General features: G+C 49.8%; 1 protein-coding gene across 1 annotated transcript in view; it reads left to right on the top strand.

The window, feature by feature from the left end:
* The first annotated feature begins 1,675 nt into the window (after positions 1-1,675).
* The window catches only part of LOC144758122 (uncharacterized), a 55,751-nt gene continuing 39,755 nt past the window's right edge, over positions 1,676-17,671 (top strand). The window contains 2 exon segments of the mRNA XM_078646413.1: positions 1,676-1,716; positions 11,382-13,105. Coding sequence (XP_078502539.1) covers positions 1,676-1,716; positions 11,382-13,105 — 1,765 coding nt within the window.

The raw sequence follows: 17,671 nt of genomic DNA, 5'->3' as shown, positions 1-17,671 counted from the left end.
AGAGGTGAGCCAAGGAAGGACATCCGGTGAGGTGATCCATAAATCAATGCATGACCAGCAGCCCCGAACACCAGTGACGCAGGTGCCCTTACGCGCATTGGGCCACACATTACGCCAGGCATCATATAAAAAGTTGCCCGTAAGTATGGACTGAAGTATCCAAAATCGGCCAAAGTAAGAGCTGACAGAGTGCAGGCAATTGTGGTGCACGAACCCCCCTGCCCAGCAGAACCACCCGCCTTTGCAAACCAAAAAAACCATTCCCAGGAAACCCGCCACCCACACCCCCACTCCAATCCCCCAATCAGGCTGAAATACCTCCCCGGCCCACCCAAGGGACCCACAACTGGGTATAAGGAGAACAACAATAAGAAAGGAACTTATCCCGTGAGGACATGGCAGGGCTCAGCATACACTCCCGCAATAAAGCAGGGTGGCCAAGCTGTTGGGAAGGCAGACAGAATACAGCAAAGAGTTCACCAATAAGTCAGAACCAATCAGTCATTGTCACTGAGATTTTTGGAAGCAGCGAGCTGGGAGCCGGAGGGTGACTGGGGTAAGGATTTATCAAGTTTTTTGGCAAATGCAAGTGCATCTCTCGGGTCAGTGAACACGAATGTCTTGGTACCCTGCTGGACTCTCAGCTTTGCCGGGTAGGTCAAAGAGTAAGCAACATCCTGTTTTTGGAGGATCCGTTTTCCTGGGAGGAATTCACGTAGAGCGGCCTGAACTGCTAGAGTATAGTCCGGGAAAAATGAGAGTGAATTTCCGTGGTGGTTGATTTTCCCCCTGTCGCATGCTGCACGAAGGATCGCGTCTCGATCTCTAAAATTCAATATTTTTGCAATGATGGGGCGAGGAGGGAGCCCTGGACCAGGGCAGGGACCAAGAGAGTGATGGGCGCATTCCACAATAAAGACTGAAGAAAGAATGACCCCAAATAATTCCCGAACCAGTTGTTCCGCAAAATCCTCCATGCGGGAGATTTTGGTAGATTCTGGCACACCCGTGATACGGAGGTTGCTCCGGCGGGAGCGTGCTTCCAAATCCTCATTCTTACTTCGATTAACGTCCAGTATTTTATCCATCTGGAGCATCTTCTGATGATCCTGCGTGGCAGCATCCTCAATGTCTGAGATCCGGGACTCCGCATGGAGTAGGCGATTGTCATGAGAGTTCACCCGGGCTTTAACCGAGTCCAGACGTGCAGAGAGTTGGTCGAGTTGAGCCACGAAACCAGTGACCGCTGATTTAATGTCCTGCATAATCGCCTTTAGGTCGTCGTCACGTGACGGAGGAGCTTCCATGTTGGCCGCAGAGTCGCCCCCGTCCGGACCTGTGCAGTGCTGGCGAGTCGATTCACGCTGGTCAAAGGCGAGTTTGGGCTGTTTCGAGACAGTCCTTCCCATGCCGAATGGTCGCCGGAAGAAGAGAAGCTCGACTGCGCTCAGGAGGGGCAGCAGCGCAGGGGACAGCGGGTCGAGCACCACCCCTCAGATGGGGCAGTCAGGGTAGCAGAACTGGTAGAGAACACAGCGCCAATCAGCAACAGCAGTCAGTTGCAACCCACAGTGGGCACAGAAGGGCGCCAAAGGGCAGGAGGCACCGACACCTAGGGATCATAGAACAGCTGCAGTGTGGCTCCCCAGGGACGAATTCCCAGCGTGTGGTGAGGATGTCCAGAGAGTACACTGTGGTACAGACCGCTGGCGTCAAGTAGGCTTCAGGACCAGAGTGGCACTGTGTGATGTGGAGGGAAAGGCGTGTAGTGCAACTTATAAGAGCCACAGCAGCCCTGAGCAGGGCGAGTCCAGGATGCACTGGTGGCCCCAAGCTCCTGAAGCGGGGGCGATGCGGTGAATGCAGGGCCCCACCATATGCAGCTGGCGGAAAGTGCAGGTCCAGGGCATCACTCCCGATCACCTCACCCTCAGTAAAGCAGCCAGCGCGGAGACATGCCGGTCAGAGGGATAGGCGCCGTCAGCACAGTCCGCCCAGAACTTGCCGCCGAGTCTCAGGGCTAATACTGCAGAGGAGGTGGGTAGGCGGCTGATCCCAGGCGCAGAGGAGTGGCCTGAGCAGGGCACCACGGGCCGCGAAGGCAGGCGGCCGGAGTGCAGTCCCCCGCTGACCGCACCACAAAGGATCACCTGTAGTCAACCGGCAGCAGGTGCCAAGCAGAAGAAGCCACGGCGAGGAGGCGCAGGTGCTCTGCCGCACAAGGCACCAGGCCCGGGCTCCAGCAGCCGCAGGATAGTGCCCGGCTGGGAATCAAGGCAGAGTTAGTGTTGCTGCAGGCCCGGGCCGGACCGTACAGCACATGGACCCCCAACCCCGCCACGAGCAGCCCCAGCAGCAGCCACACTCACCAGAGCAGGATATGGAGAGGCCCTCGGCGCCCCTCGTGTAGTGCGCAGCTCCCAGGTAGCAATCAGGAAAGCAGGCAGCGTAAGGTAGACCAGGCCCACCGCGAGAAGCGGACCCCGCGAGGCAGGAGGGCAGCTGATCTAGGTCCACATGCTGAGGCGATGAACTAGGGTACGGTGGCAGACAGTGTTGAACGCTGCGGAGAGGTCCAGGAGGATGAGTGCCGCTGTTTCCCCGTTGTCGAGCAGGGCTCGGATGTCGTCGGTGGCTGCGATGAGGGCGGTCTCGGTGCTGTGGTTGGCTCTGAAACCGGACTGCGAGGTGTCGAGGGATCCGTTCGTCTCGAGGAAGGCGGCAAGCTGTCTTTTGGCGATCTTCTCGATGACTTTGGCTGGAAAAGGGAGGAGCAAGATGGGGCGGACGTTTTTGAGGTCGGTGGGGTCCGCTGTTGGTTTTTTCAGTAGGGCGCTGAGCTCGGTATGCTTCCAGCTCTCCGTGAAGGTGGCCGTGTTGAAGGAGGCGTTGATGATGTCCCGGAGTTGGGGTGCGATGGTGGAGTCGGCCTTGTTGAAGACGTGGTGGGGGCAGGGGTCGGTAGATCTGGAGTGGATGGTGTTCATCGTGCGGGCTGTGTCTTCGGTGGTCACTGTGGTCCAGGTGCGGAGGGTGGCGGTGGGGTGTGTTGGTTCGACGATTGGGTACGTGGATGGTGCACCAAAACTTTTGTGGATGTCGGCAATCTTGCGGTGGAAGAACGAGGCGAGGGAGTCGCAGAGATCTTGTGAGGGGGTGATGTTGTTGTTGCCGGTGCTGGGTTTGGAGAACTCTTTGACGATGCTGAAGAGTTCCTTGCTGTCGTGGGCGTTGTTATCCAGTCGCTCCTTCAGTGATTTCTTCTTGGTGGTGCGGATGAGCTGGTGGTGCTTGCGGGTGGCGTGTTTGAGGGCGGTCATGTTGTCAGTGGTCCGGTCAAGGAGCCAGGCTTTCTCGAGGGTGCGGCAGGTCTTCTTGGAGTCCTTGAGTTCGTCAGGGAACCAGGGGGCCTTCTTGCTTCTGGGTCTGCTGGGCGGGTTCTTCAGTGGTGCGAGGTCGTCGGCGCAGGCAGTCAGCCACTGCGTGAAGTTGCGGGCTGCTTCGTTGGGGTCCGATGTGCTGGCAGGTGGGTTCTGGCTGAGGGAGGTGGTGAGCTGGTCGGCGGTGATCTTGCTCCAGCTCCTGTGAGGAACCTGTTGCGGGTGGTGGTGGGTTGTGGTTTTTCTGAAGCTGAAGTGGACGCAGCTGTGGTCGGTCCAGTGGAGTCCGGTGGAGTGGCTGAAGGTGATGTGCTTGCTGGATGAGAAGACGGGATCAAGCGTGTGGCCGGCGTAGTGGGTGGGGGTGGTCACCAGTTGCTTGAGTCCGAGGTTGGCGAGGTTGTCCAGCAGGGTGACGGTGTTGCGGTCCTTGTTGTTCTCCAGGTGGAAGTTGAGGTCCCCTAGGAGGATGTAGTCGGCGGAGGGGAGGGCGTGTGGGCTGATGAAGTCCGTGACGTCTTTGCTGAATTGTGTGCGTGGTCCCGGGGGTCTGTAGATGAGGGTGCCTCTGAGGGTCGTCTTTGGGTCGGTGTGAATCTGGAAGTGGAGGTGTTCGGCGGTGGCGAAGGTGTCGTCGGCGTCGGTCGTGATGCGGATGGTGTTTTTGTGGACGATGGCAATGCCTCCTCCGGTCTGGTTAACGCAGTCCCTCCTGATGATCTTGTAGCCATCCGGGATGGCGATGTCGGGGGCTGAGGAGGCGTTCATCCATGTTTCAGTGAGGAAGGCGATGTCTGGTGAGGTTGTGTCGAGGAGGTTCCAGATTTCCACGGCGTGTCTGTGGACGGAGCGGGTGTTGAGCAGGACACACTTGAGGTCGCTGCTGGAGTTTGGCTTGGCGGGCGCGGTGCAGGTACGGAGGCAGGTGAACTTGCAGGCTTGGCAGGTGAAGGGTCCGTGGGTGCGTTTCGGGGTGGCTCGGCAGCAGGCGGTGGTTCGGCCGGCGTTGAGTGCGTTGAGGGTGGCGGCGTCGTAGGTCCATCGTGTGGGCAGGGCTCTACGGGGGCCAGGGGTTCTGGCGCTGGGCGCGGTTCAGTCACAGATGGGCGCAGACGGGCTTGCCTTTGGCGCGCCTTCGCGCACAATCGGCGCGCCTGCTGCGCGTGACCGCTGCGTGTTCGCGCGGTCGCCATTTATGGTTAAGTGGGAGGGAGGAGCAGCTGGGAGGCGGGAGCGGGGAGGACACAAAACAAAAGGGGGCGTGGCCACGAGAACGGCGGCGGGAAGCGGGGAGCGGGGTGGGCAAGGCACAGGGGGACAACAATCAAATAATTACATCAGGCTATTAAAAAAGCACACAGGCACAGGGGGACAACAGCAGAGATAGAACAAAAGCAATGAGATAAACAACAGAATCACAATATGCTACGATAACACGGCGGAGGGGCAGGGAACAGCGAGGCAGGCGGCTAAGGCGGCAAGGCAAGCACAAGGAGGCTGTGAGCAGCAGCGAGGGGCACACACACAGCTGGTGGCCGTGCGGCACGGGGGTGTCCTGAGAACAGGTCACACTCACCTGCGCCGCGCGGTCGCCATTTATGGACAAGTGGGAGGGAGGAGCAGCTGGGAGGCGGGAGCGGGGAGGACACAAAACAAAAGGGGGCATGGCCGCGAGAACGGCAGCGGGGAGCGGGGTGGGCAAGGCACAGGGGGACAACAATCAAATAAATACAAAAGGCTATTAAAAAAGCACACAGGCACAGGGGGACAACAGCAGAGATAGAACAAAAGCAATGAGATAAACAACAGAATCACAATATGCTACGATAACACGGCGGAGGGGCAGGGAACAGTGAGGTAGGCGGCTAGGGTGGCAAGGCAAGCACAACGAGGCTGCGAGAAGCAGCGAGGGGCGACGGGCACACACACAGCTGGTGGCCGTGCGGCGCGGGGGTGTCCTGAGAACAGGTCACCTCCCTTACCTCTGTTTGAAATGGGGAAAAAAAACTGGGATTATCAACCCCTATGATCAGGTCCTCAGGTAGGGACTCTATCACTCCTACCTTCACCGTACAAGGGGGCCTTCTCATGGGATGGAGGGTTACTTGTGCTAGGGGATAAGGATTCACATCACCAAGAACACATCTGATATGTACTAGCTTGTCTGGGAGAACCTGTTCTGGAAGTACTAGTGCTTTTTGTACTACTGAATGCCGGCACCCTGAGTCGAGCAGAGCCCTTATACTTATGCAACTGATAGTGACTCGTACATAAAATGATGGCCCCATCTCTGCGGTGTACGGGTCTCGGGACGTATCCCACCTCCATGGGGACTTCGGGTGCTTTTCTCCTGGGGCAGAGGCGTGCAATATGGCCCCATTCCCCACAATCAAAACATTGTGGTCCTTTCATTAGAGGAATTTCCATCTTGATGGGTCTGGGTCTAAGGGCTCCAGACCCGTTTTTTTTTTTTTTTCTATCTTTGGTGCCTGTGAAGTTTTTGATGTCTTTTCAGCGTCTCAGGGAAGAGTTCGGGGTTGGGCCCTGGAATAATTGGCGGCGATTTCGATGGTTTGGTCTGGTGTTAATCCGGAATGTTCAACGCAATTTCCTATGCACACAACAATCAATTTAGGTACAAAATGTATTTTGAACAGACATCAATAAGTTTCGTCCTAGAAAATAATATTTTCCGCTTCTTTTGTTTGAGCAATATTCCGCTGTTTTATTGCCCAAAAACCTTTTCGCCAGCCGACACGTGTTTCGTCAGAGTACAGATTGCTCTGACTCTTCAGGGCTTTCTTGCAATGATGGCGTATATTGTAATCCCACTTGACCGGTGATAATTCCAACCCGGTAAGGGTATCATGTACGTTCAATGGTTGTAGCTGATCCTCCCACGTGTCTTCGGTAACTTTAATTGGGACGCAGTCACAATGTCGTCTAAAATCCGTGTTAATGCACTGGAAGCCGTATCTAGAAGCGCGTAGGCAAACACAACATGATCGATATAATCCACTCGTCACTATTCATGAGTGCGTGCTCCAATGCAGGCGAGGGGATCACCTAATAACATGTAAGCGTTACTCAATCGAGTCCGTATGTCCCTGGACCTTAGACCATAACAAGCCGTGAATCCGGCGATCTTCCTTTCCTGTCTCCTCGTTGGGTACGTTATTAGGTGATCCCCTCGCCTGCATTGGAGCACACACTCATGAATAGTGATGAAAATCTAGCTGGGTCCGTTGTTGCAGCTGTACCCGGGGGTCTTATCTAGAAGATATTTTCCTCGTGGGGCCCACTCCCGTCTGCTTTGTCTGGGTTTCTCCACCGTAGGACATGCAGGAGAGAAAGGATAAGGGGCAGTCAGGCAACAGTCCTCTATGTACAATGCCCAAGGGGGGGAACCAAGGAGTGAGGGATCCCCGCTGTTCAAGTGTATATACAATGGGTCTTTACACAATGGACGTCGGTGAATGACAGTGAGGGAAGTGTGATATAGGTAGGAGGGGGAGAATTCAAAGGGAGTGAAGCGCAGTATTTACAATTAGTGGCCCACAGGCGCTGGTTCTTCAAAAAAAACGAACTAGCTGTTAGCGGAGTCTCCCCGCCTCCCCACCCAGCTCGACACACCTGCCATACCTGACTGAGCCACACTCCGGGAGTGTGGCTGGGCGACTCGTGGGGACGGTGGCCTCCTGGCGCCTCAACTCCTCCCGCTCTTCTCACTCTGGTCTCCGTTTCTCGGTCAGCTCCCTCTCCGCTCCTCTCTCGTTCCCCAAACACCACACGAACTTCCTCCTCTGTGTCGTCACACCCCGACTCTCGTCCTTCCTCCTTCTTATCCAACCCGGTTGGGCCTGCGTCATCCAGGGGCGGGGCTTCGAACTCTTAGTATGCCCAGTTAAAGGAGCCGTCTCCTTCCGTGTAGCTTTGGGTGTTTAAAAGATAAAAAAGAAAGCACACATTAGCATGACACAACTGGACAACCTTAGACCAATCTCCCTCCTCCCCTATTGTGCGAAGGTAATAGAGAAATTGGTTAACCGACAGCTGGTGAGCTTTGTGGAGGAAAATAAGCTCCTCCACTCGTCTCAATCGGGATTCAGGGCCAAACATTCGACTGAGACCGCCCTTCTTCTATCCACGGAACTGTTGCGGAGTAGGGCTGATGAGGGTCACACGGCCGCACTGGTCCTATTGGACTTAAGTGCGGCGTTCGACACCGTATCACACTCCGTATTACTGGACCGTCTGAGGGAGAAGGGAATAACCGGTCCTGCTCATGAGTGGTTGATCTCCTTCCTCAAGAACAGGAGATTTCAAGTGCACTGCCCACCATGCAAATCCAGTATAAGATGTCTTAGACAAGGGGTTCCACAGGGCTCGATTCTGAGCCCCACGTTATTCAATCTGTACATGGAACCCCTTGCCAAACTGGTGGAGTCATATGGTGTTGCCATAGTCTCTTATGCAGACGATACACAACTGGTGATCAATCTGTCCCATGATCCAGTTGTGGATGCTGAGAAATTCTCGACCTGCTTGGTGGCACTTGATGGGTGGATGAAGCAGAACTATCTCCGCCTCAATGGTAATAAGACGGAAGTTCTTATCGTTGGTCCCTGTCCTTCCATCTGGACATCCGCTTGGTGGCCCGTAGAACTGGGCACTGTCCCTGCCCCGGTGGACACAGTCAAAAATCTTGGCATACTTCTTGATTCTAACCTAGCCTACACTAATCATGTTGGTAATGTTGCTGGCAGATGCTATGGCATTTTGAAGGTCCTGAGGAAAATCCTTGCCCTACTGTCTCCCAGCATCAGAAAAACAATGGTACATGCCTTGGTCACCTCCCATTTGGATTATGGGAACTCCCTGCTATGTGGACTCAGTAAAAAAGGCCTAATGCAGTTGCAACGCGTCCAGAACGCAGCTGCCAGGCTTGTCCTGAACCTCCCTAGGAGGGCCTCTGGGAGACATGCTTTGCGTTCCCTGCATTGGCTTCCAATTAAGGAACGCATCAAATTTAAAACCATGTGCATTACCCATCGCATAGCTCACAAAAAAGCACCTTCATATCGCCAGGATTTGCTTCCAATCTATCGTCCTTCGCGCCTTCTTAGGTAGATGGGCAGCATGCTATTAGTGGTTCCCCGGATACACAGAGCAAAGATGGGAGGACGGTCCTTTAGTTGCCTGGCCAGTAAAGATTGGAAATGCCTGCCCATCGAATTGAGGATGGAACCGTCTGAAGCAAGGTTCAGACAGAGGTTGAAAACCCATCTCTTCCCCAAGGCATAATTAGTTTAGTTTTCCCCACGGTCCTAGTGATCCTCCTCCCTGAGCTAAGCTGATGCGATGATTAGTGGGATTTTCAGCGCGGGGACGCACTGTTCCTTGTGCAACCATGCGCTTAACAAATGTCATTAATAATAATAATAATAATACAGAGCGGCTCTGTGTCCGTGTTCCACTCGCTCTGGGGTAAGTGAAGAGAGGGGAGATTTGTAGAGTCAGTGACCCACCATTCAGTTGTTGGGGGGGTGGGGGAGGGTTCTATGAGTCTGGTCCCCCTGCTACACATACGCAGCAGCAGTAATTCTAAAGTTAAGTCTGAAAGAACTCAACCACCTTATCCTCGTTTGAAGAAATAAACTATCTCCATGAATTTATGATCAAGGTCAAATGCGGGTCACCAACTGACCCTTGCCCTCAAGCAGTCATAGGATCTCTGATCTCAAGAATCAATCAATCAGCATTTATAAGGTGCACCCCAAAGATATCTGGGCGCTGAGGGTGCTGTTTATCCATCGAAAAGCCAGGTCTTGAGCAGTCCCCTGCAGAGCGTTTTCATCAATTCAGCAGCTCAAGCTATCGCTCCAAGCGCTTTTCAAAATGCTGTAGAGCTCATGTTACTGAAAAACCAGGGAGAAGTCCCGGATATAACCAAGAATTATAGGGCAATAGCTCTGCTCCCTTAACCTGCAAAAACTATTGGTCAGAGAACTGTCTTCAAGAGGTTCCAGGCTTTATAAATACATCAGCTCTCAGATAATTCTTATCAATGGAATGTCAGCCTCACCACTCCAGGTTCAGAATATGATGCAATTTGATGATCACTTGATGAGGTTGAATCCACTAAAACTGAATATTGACAAAACTGAGATTGTAATTCGAAAGAATAAGACCAACGTTTGGAGCCAACGTTACACACCAATAAAAATGAGATTGTTACCGGATCCTTAATCCACAGCTAAAAGTCTCTGAGTGATAATCGATATCAATCTTAGCAAGAACCAGCTGCTGGAGCAGTAGGATGTAAATGCAGATTTATACGAAACTACTTGAGAAACTAACCCCCCTTCTCCCACTTTAGGCAAGAAAAGCAATAGCGGTGGCCGCAGTCCTATCTAGATCGCATTATGCCAACCGAGTATATGTAAGAATACCCAGTATCACTATTCATAGACTAAAAGTAATTCACAGCGACGCAGCTTCTTTTCTACATCATCTTCAGAGGTGGGCACGCGCCACACCTGTATTGAAATAACAAATGCACTCTGAGACCCTCTGCCTCAGCCCTAAAGAGTTGAGAGGTCTAGCCCCTCACTTCATTGCAGACCAGGTGGAAATGCATACACCCGTACAAAATCAGAGATTGCCTCACTTGAATTTACTGTCTATTCCGAAATTACAGAAGATCAGATCAGGTGGAAGCAGCTTTGGTACAAGCTCCTTCCATTCGGATCTCTCTCCCGGTGAAAACCATTTTGTTTTTCCAGAAATCTCATAAAAAAAAAAACCTACTCATCCTACATTCTTCCCTGGTCTGATTCATTGTCTCCACTTTTATTTATTTCTGCTTCAGATCCAAGAAACCTCAGATTGAGCATACGCTCTACATATGCAATAACATAACAAGCATTTTGTAGATCCTGTAGAGAGGTTTGGTGTGTTGGCGCGTGCTTCAGTCACTGAACTGAATATTGCAAAAGAGAGTGTACAGTGCAAGTGAGGATGATAGCGCAGTCTTGTCTGCCAGGGTATTATAAACCTTTCATTGCTGCAAGGCTGTTACAGTATTCTATTTTTTTTCATAAGTGTGCAATTTGAGCAGACTAAGGAACAGACATACGTTGAAAACAAATGTCAAATTAGTGCCTTTCATAATATATGAACTATGTAATGGATATTGTTAAATTTTAATGATTGAATTTTTTTCTGGTTTTAGAAATTCACAATTTCCTCTGATCACACTGGGGTTGGTGAGACAGGAAGGAGTATTTTATAGATGGCCCTGTGTGAACAGCAAACTGTGACTGGAGTCCTCCTCTATCTCAAGCGTCTGGTCACGAGCAAAGTCAGCGAACCACTGAGGACAAATGATGGACGGCTGAATTTATACGTTTAAAATAAAGTATGTTTTGGAATGTGTTTTTTAATGTGGTTTAGAATCTGACCAAATTTATATTTTTTTCGTTTGGTGATTTGTTTTTTTAACCCTTCTCATATATAACAACAGATTTTGATTGTAGACTAGCTTTACATATAGGGATAAAATAAATGAAGGACTACAGTACAAATGAAAACAATGTAAACACACTGATTTAGGCGATAGTTGTATTGTGACATTATTTTATCAATGTTTTAATGCAGAATATTGTTTGTAAAATATTACTGGGCTGCCTCGTTTTACATACCTTACTTAAATAAAATGCCTTTTATTTTTTTTATAATAAAACTGTATATTTTCAGATATTTTGAAAATGAGATGCAAAGGTATGCATGGCAATGGTATGCGTGGTAAAGGAGCTTATAATGTACCCCTATGTAGGAGGGCGCGGCCTGGCCGGCTGCAAGATGGCTGCACTCTAAGTGGGCTCTGCCGGCTAACAATCCGGCATCATCCGCAAGCAGACAGCATTATCTCTGTCACTCACCTGTCTATACCGAAGCTGTGATAACGTGTTGTCTTTTCTCTTTTCCTCTCCTCTGCAGACACTTGAGACTCGAACATCAATTTTCCAGAATAGGGAGAAGACGGGCTCCAGAAAAGAAAGTGACAGCGCAGTGTTCACGTGAATCCGTAAGAGCCACAGTCCCATCTTTACCTCTTCATGACGTCTCAGCTTCAAGATCGCAAAATGATACTCAGAGGGACCAGAAGCTGAAATCGCTTTCAGAGGGCCTGCCGCACATTATCCTTTTATCCATGCTGGAGGAGTTGGAAGCCAAACTGGATAACTTGATGAATACTGTGGAGGGCGTACCTTCTAGAGTCGCTGGGCTGATTAAGAAAATCTGGATAGAAAAGGATCAAGGTTACCTAGATAATGGCGCAGTGTCTTTGGAGGTGGTCTGTCCGGCGAGCATTAGAGAATGTGCTGTTAGCGGGTCTCCTGCGACACCTCAACTGGACAGGCCAGGTGGACCGAGCTTGTGCCTTCAGCAGGTGTTCTCTGATGGGCATACACCAAAGCAGGACTGTACGTTCTCTTCTCCGACCAATGTTCAAGGGCGTCCAGAGGAGCCAAACCTTTGTCTACAGTCAATGTTTCTACATCGATGTGACCCACAGCAGGACCAGTGCGTGCAACCTGAGTTTCCAGATGTAAACGAGTTGCAGCCGGACGAGTGCATGCAGCTTGGTTTTCCAGACGTACACAAGTTGAAGCAAGACCGGTGCATGCAAACTGGTTTTCCTGATGGAAATGGAGTACAGCAGGATTGTACTTTATCCAGGTGCCCTCAGACAGATCCTCCAGGCAGATCACTGGAGGTAAGGTGGTGTCTTGACTCAGAATTTGTTGATGGGCAGACACCACAGCAAGACCACCGCATACAATTGGCGTTCCCAGAAAAGAAAGAACACAATGAGCCCCTGAAGCAAGAACAATCCCCATTGTCTGATAATAGCTGGGATCAGCAACAGAACCTCTGCCCACACCCACTATTTCCTGATGGACACGAACCACAGCAAAACCACTGTATACAACCCGCGCTGCCAGATGGGAACAGACCTGATGATCCCTTGAAGGAAGAATTGATGTGTTTTGATTTCCAAGATCCACAGGAGAACCGCAGCTTACAACCCGTGTCACCTGATGGGAAGGCACCAGACGATCACTTAGAGTCTGGGCTGTTGTCCTTTGATGAGTTGGGGTCACAACAAACCCAGTGCCTACAGCAACACTTATGCTTGAAGCAGGAGCTTCCTTATGTGCAGGATCCAAACGTGAACTACGAGCTGGAATCAATGCGCCCTGAAGCACAGGAACCAGAGCAGAAAGACAAGCTAGAACAGACCTATGCAGATGCACCGGGTTCAGATCAAAAGTACAAGCTAGAACCACTGCACATTGCGGCACTGGATCAAGAGCTGGAATCAAAGCGTCCTGAAGCACAGAAACCAGATCAAAACTACGCGGTGGAACCACTGCACCCTGAGGAGCAGGATTCAAGTCTGAAGTACACGCTAGAACCAGCCTGTACTGATGCACAGGGTTCAGATCAGAGCTACATACTCAAACCACTGCACCCTGAATCACAGCAACAACATCAGAACTGCAAGGCAGAACTGCTCTGTCCTGAAGAGCGGGGTCAGCCTGTGCCCCCATCATGCGTAGAACTGGACACAATTACTGCAGATGAAGACGCCCCCTCAGATTCAATGGAGACAGGACCAACACAGTCACATTTATTGCCGTCCAAAGCCACCCCAGGTATGTGTTTCGCTATACATAGAAACTCAGAGTGCATACTAACACAGGTAACCTCTTCAAAATGCATATGTGCAGATTTTAGAAAGTCTCCGAGGGGATTAATATGGTTTGGGTGGAACCCACTGAGCGATACTGACCTCCAGAGTATGAGTACACAGGGTGCAGATGTGTCCCTGCGTTCTCTGCCTCTGTTTCCACACAGGACTGCATAATTCCTGTGCAGAAACAGGCCTGTTTATGGGACTCTTCATGAGAGAAAAAAGTCAGTAGCTCTCGTCCTTCCTTGTTCGTCCCCATTCAAGGCTGAGGAAGCTCTCGGGTGCTTTATGTCAGCCAAAAGCCCCATGTCCTGACACAATGCAATGCAATACCCTGGCAGAATTCTTCATTTCAAAAATTGATAACATCTATGCTGATTTTGGAGACCCAACCCTTATATATTCACCCTCGGAACAGCCTGCAATGGCCACGGCCAGTGCATCTGAGGAACTGAAGCTATCATTCAGTAGTTCCTCCCAGCAGCTCACAACTTGGGACTCTTTAAATATTAACACACTTTATGACATCATTGGCAACATTAAATCAGGTTCCCCTAAGGATCCCATTCCCCCTCAAATTTTACGAGCCCTGGACACTTCTACCCATACCCTTATACTAGAATTACTTAACACATCCTTAAGGAAAGCCAAGGTCCCTAATGCATGGAATCATGCCATGATTCTACCTTTACTAAAAAAGGCCAATGCTGACTCTGAAAATCCTTCAAATTTCCGTCCCATCTCACTCCTTCCGTTTTTTTCTAAAATTCTTGAAAAACATATTAACACTCAACTCACCAAATACACCGAATCTAGGAATCTTCTTCATCCTTCTCAATCTGAGTTTAGGTCAGGCTTTTCGACCGAATCAACACTTCTAGGTGTCTCTGAGACCATCCGATGCCAGGTTGACAAAGGGGAAACCGTGGAACTCATTTTGCTCGACCTTAGTGCCGCATTCAATACGGTTTCCCACCCCATCCTTCTCAACACCCTACAGTCCTATGGCATCACTGGCTCAGCTCTGAAATGGCTTGCTAGCTTTCTTTTTGATCGAACCTTTCAAGTTTTCTCCACTACATCAACCTCCAGAACACACAACTCGAAATGCGGCATTCCCCAAGGCTCCATTTTGAGTCTCTTATTAATTAATATGTATATCATCCCTTTGGCCACGATTGCAGAACAATCTGGGCTCACCATTTATTCTTACGCTGATGACACCCAGATTATCTACTCACTTTCTGATAATTCTCATTCCACGTCTTCCTCCTTATGTTCAGGACTTAACAACATTGCCAAATGGATGTATGACAACAAGTTAAAACTCAATGGGGGAAAAACAGAACTTCTTCTGTTTGGTAACAATACAGTTCTGTGGGGATCTCATCACTGGCCTTCTCAAATGGGTCCTCTTCCTGCCCCCTCCAAAACGGCCCGTTACCTCGGCATTATCTTCGATGACCAGATGTCTATGAAGCAACAAGCGGTTAAAGTCGCCTCCACTTGTGTTACGATTCTCAAGTGGCTTAAGAAGATCACCTGGATGCTTTCTCAGGACACACAGAAAACCGTAGTTCAGGCCCTAATTACATCTAGACTGGACTACGGTAATGTCCTCTACTTAGGCGCATGTAAAGAAGTAACTCGTAAATTGCAGAGGGTGCAGAACATGGCCGTCGGGCTTCTCTGCAAACTTCCTAATAAATCTTCCACATCTCTGTCCTTAAAGAACCTTCACTGGCTTCACATTGAGTGCCGCTCAAAGTTTAAGGCCTTATGCTTCATGTACAAAATCCATACCGGCAGCGCTCCACTTTATCTTAGGAATCTAGTTCACCAATACTGTCCCTCGCGCATTCTTCGCTCCTTCAACCAGCACAGAATGGGTGGTCGGTCTTTTGCTTACTTGGCACCCTCCCTCTGGAATTCCCTTCCCTTTCTCCTGCGCGCTGAACCAAGTTACCTTAAATTCCGCAAGGATTTAAAGACCTGGTTGTTTAACCAATAGGCTGTTCTTTTATCTTACGAGTCTCAATCCTTGCCGGCTTTTACCCTCATCCGGTTCTTAGCGCCGGGAAACCTACGGGTAGCTGTGCGCTCTATAAGCTCAATTATAATAATAATAATAATAATAATAATAATAACTGGAAATGGAGCTATTCATGGGAAGAGTTACTGGCCGGAATCGCACGTAATAGTCGGATGCAAGTGATGTGGTGTTTATTGAGAATAGCAGACATGCGCAGTCTAGAGAGGGAAGTGTTTCCTGTTGCACAGTTACATTGGGTAAGACGCAGTCATCTCCAGTTCCTGTTATAAAAATTCTAGTCTGTATTCAGCCTCAACAGCCGGGACAACCAGGGATGTTGTTGTCACTTCAGGGTTCTCCACAAGTGCACACCACCTCATGATAGACAGATACACAAAATGATTTGTTATGTGACTTGTGAGTTCACCCACCCGCCTTCTAGCTCAGTCCCAAGTGTGCTATGAATGGTTTTAAGGGAAGATAAAAGTAGCGATGATCCCCTACAGCAGCATCCTGCCTTTAGTAAACTCTTTAAGTATGTAAAATGTCATCGCATCCTCTCATGTAAAATGCTGAGTTAGGGTTTGTACACCCATAGTGCGAGTTATGGATTGTGGTTCTAACTATAGCTTGCATATTGCAGTGGTTTGATCGGTTTTAAGTTTTTACTCTAAATGCACTTCACCCTTGTTTTTTAAGCACCTTTTCTAGTTGTTTTTTTTAACCCCTTCACTGCGGCGGCTATTCTGCCTCAGTGCAAAGGGGGCGAAGGGAGAAGTGTGGCTCAATGGTTAGAGCGGCAGACCCTGATGCAGAGGTCTAGCCCGGGATCAGGGTTCAATTCCCCGCCTCGGCGGGTCTTGAGCTCAAAAATTCCACGGACCTGATAATAGTTATGGAACTCCTCGCTGACATGCAATATCCTTATAATATGTGACGAGGTACTTTATCCCTAATATATTTCACTGAATAAGGTTAAAGTGACATTTTAGTTGGTTTTGTTATACCACCTTAATGGATCTTTAACCCCTCCCCTGCTGGTGACGGAACCACTCCGTCATCAGCCGCGGTCGCGCTGTGCTCATGACGGAGCGGTTCCATCACGGCCCTGCCCGCTCAATGGAACGCTCAGCGCAGGCGCGGAATCCGCGCCGCGCAGGCGTTCCGAGCTTAATAAGTTGAATAAATAAGCATGTTCTCTCTGCTTGTCACAGTAAGCTAGCAAAATAGAGCAGAAGAAAGAAAATCAAAGTTCCATTTGTTGGTTTAAACAGCTGCTTCAATTCTAGACCTGGTGTGAGAAGTTAGCCTGGCATATGATGTCCACTAGTTCTAGTGGGCACCTTGCACCAGTCGAATCGACCCTTATTGATGGTGGGTGTTAAGTCAACCTTATAGAAAGCTATCCTAGTGGTAGCATGGACCAGCAGTTATAGGCTAAGACTTCAGAGAGCATGTGAAGCAAGCTGTTTTACCAATTATAATCCCTTGAGTATCAAATGAAAGGACACCACACAAGGTATATATCAAATATATATGTATGTATTCTAAACACAACCCCTCTGCACTCTTTATGAGGTCAGAGGTAAAAGTACATCACAAGTTACTTAATTAGCATACGATAAATTGCACAAATACAGTTTTGCCCTAGGGGCCTCACAAACCATATACTAAAATAGTGGTATAAGAACCACAACAGAAATAGTAAGTAGACCTAGGGCCTAGGGAATCGCTGGGGCTACACGAAACAACCAAAGGTTAGGAAGTAGGAGACCCACAGGAGATGCGTGCAGTGCCTAAACACAGTCACGAGTTACCATTGACTTATAATGGGAAACGTAAAAGTTACAAAGATACTATTTAAGGGCACTTCCGGATGGACTACGACAAAACCCGTTTAGACTAGGACACTGTTAGAAATGGGATCCCTAGCTGGCCAGGGCTTGCGCCAAAGTCAGTCAGAGACCACCACTCCTAAGTCAGGGCAAGGGAGTTACACGCCAAGATAACCCCTGCTCACCCTCTAGGTAACGTGGCGCGAGCAGCAAGGCTAAACTTGGAGGCTATGTGAGTTAAGTATTTGCGCACGCACCCCAGCAACAACACCCAAGGCCCACCACAAAGGAAACTCCACACAAGGTTATATATAAAAATGATATAGAGACTTATATAGCTCTATTAGCGCCTAACTCACTTATGTAGGAGTTTTGCAGCAGCTCGGAGTACTTGAAGCTCCGTTATAGACCCCCGGTTCTTTTGTTGTTTGGATTACAGTTAGGGGGATACGAACTGGGCAGGTCTATAAATTTCCCTCAGACCCTTCTTCAACTGTTTGTGTTTTACTGTTTAGAGCAGCTGCCAGCTGCGGGTCTTTCTCTTAGACTACACTTTATGGAGGTAGTTCTTTCGCTAGGGACACTGTGTGCTCTAGTCTGCACCACTGAATCTTCTGGGGAGGTATTAGGTTCAGTTTCCTTTGAGTCTAGGGTCACCCAC

Source organism: Lissotriton helveticus, chromosome 1_1, assembly GCF_964261635.1.
Source record: "Lissotriton helveticus chromosome 1_1, aLisHel1.1, whole genome shotgun sequence".
Lineage (NCBI taxonomy): Eukaryota > Metazoa > Chordata > Amphibia > Caudata > Salamandridae > Lissotriton > Lissotriton helveticus.
This window is presented reverse-complemented; position numbering and strand designations above follow the sequence as displayed.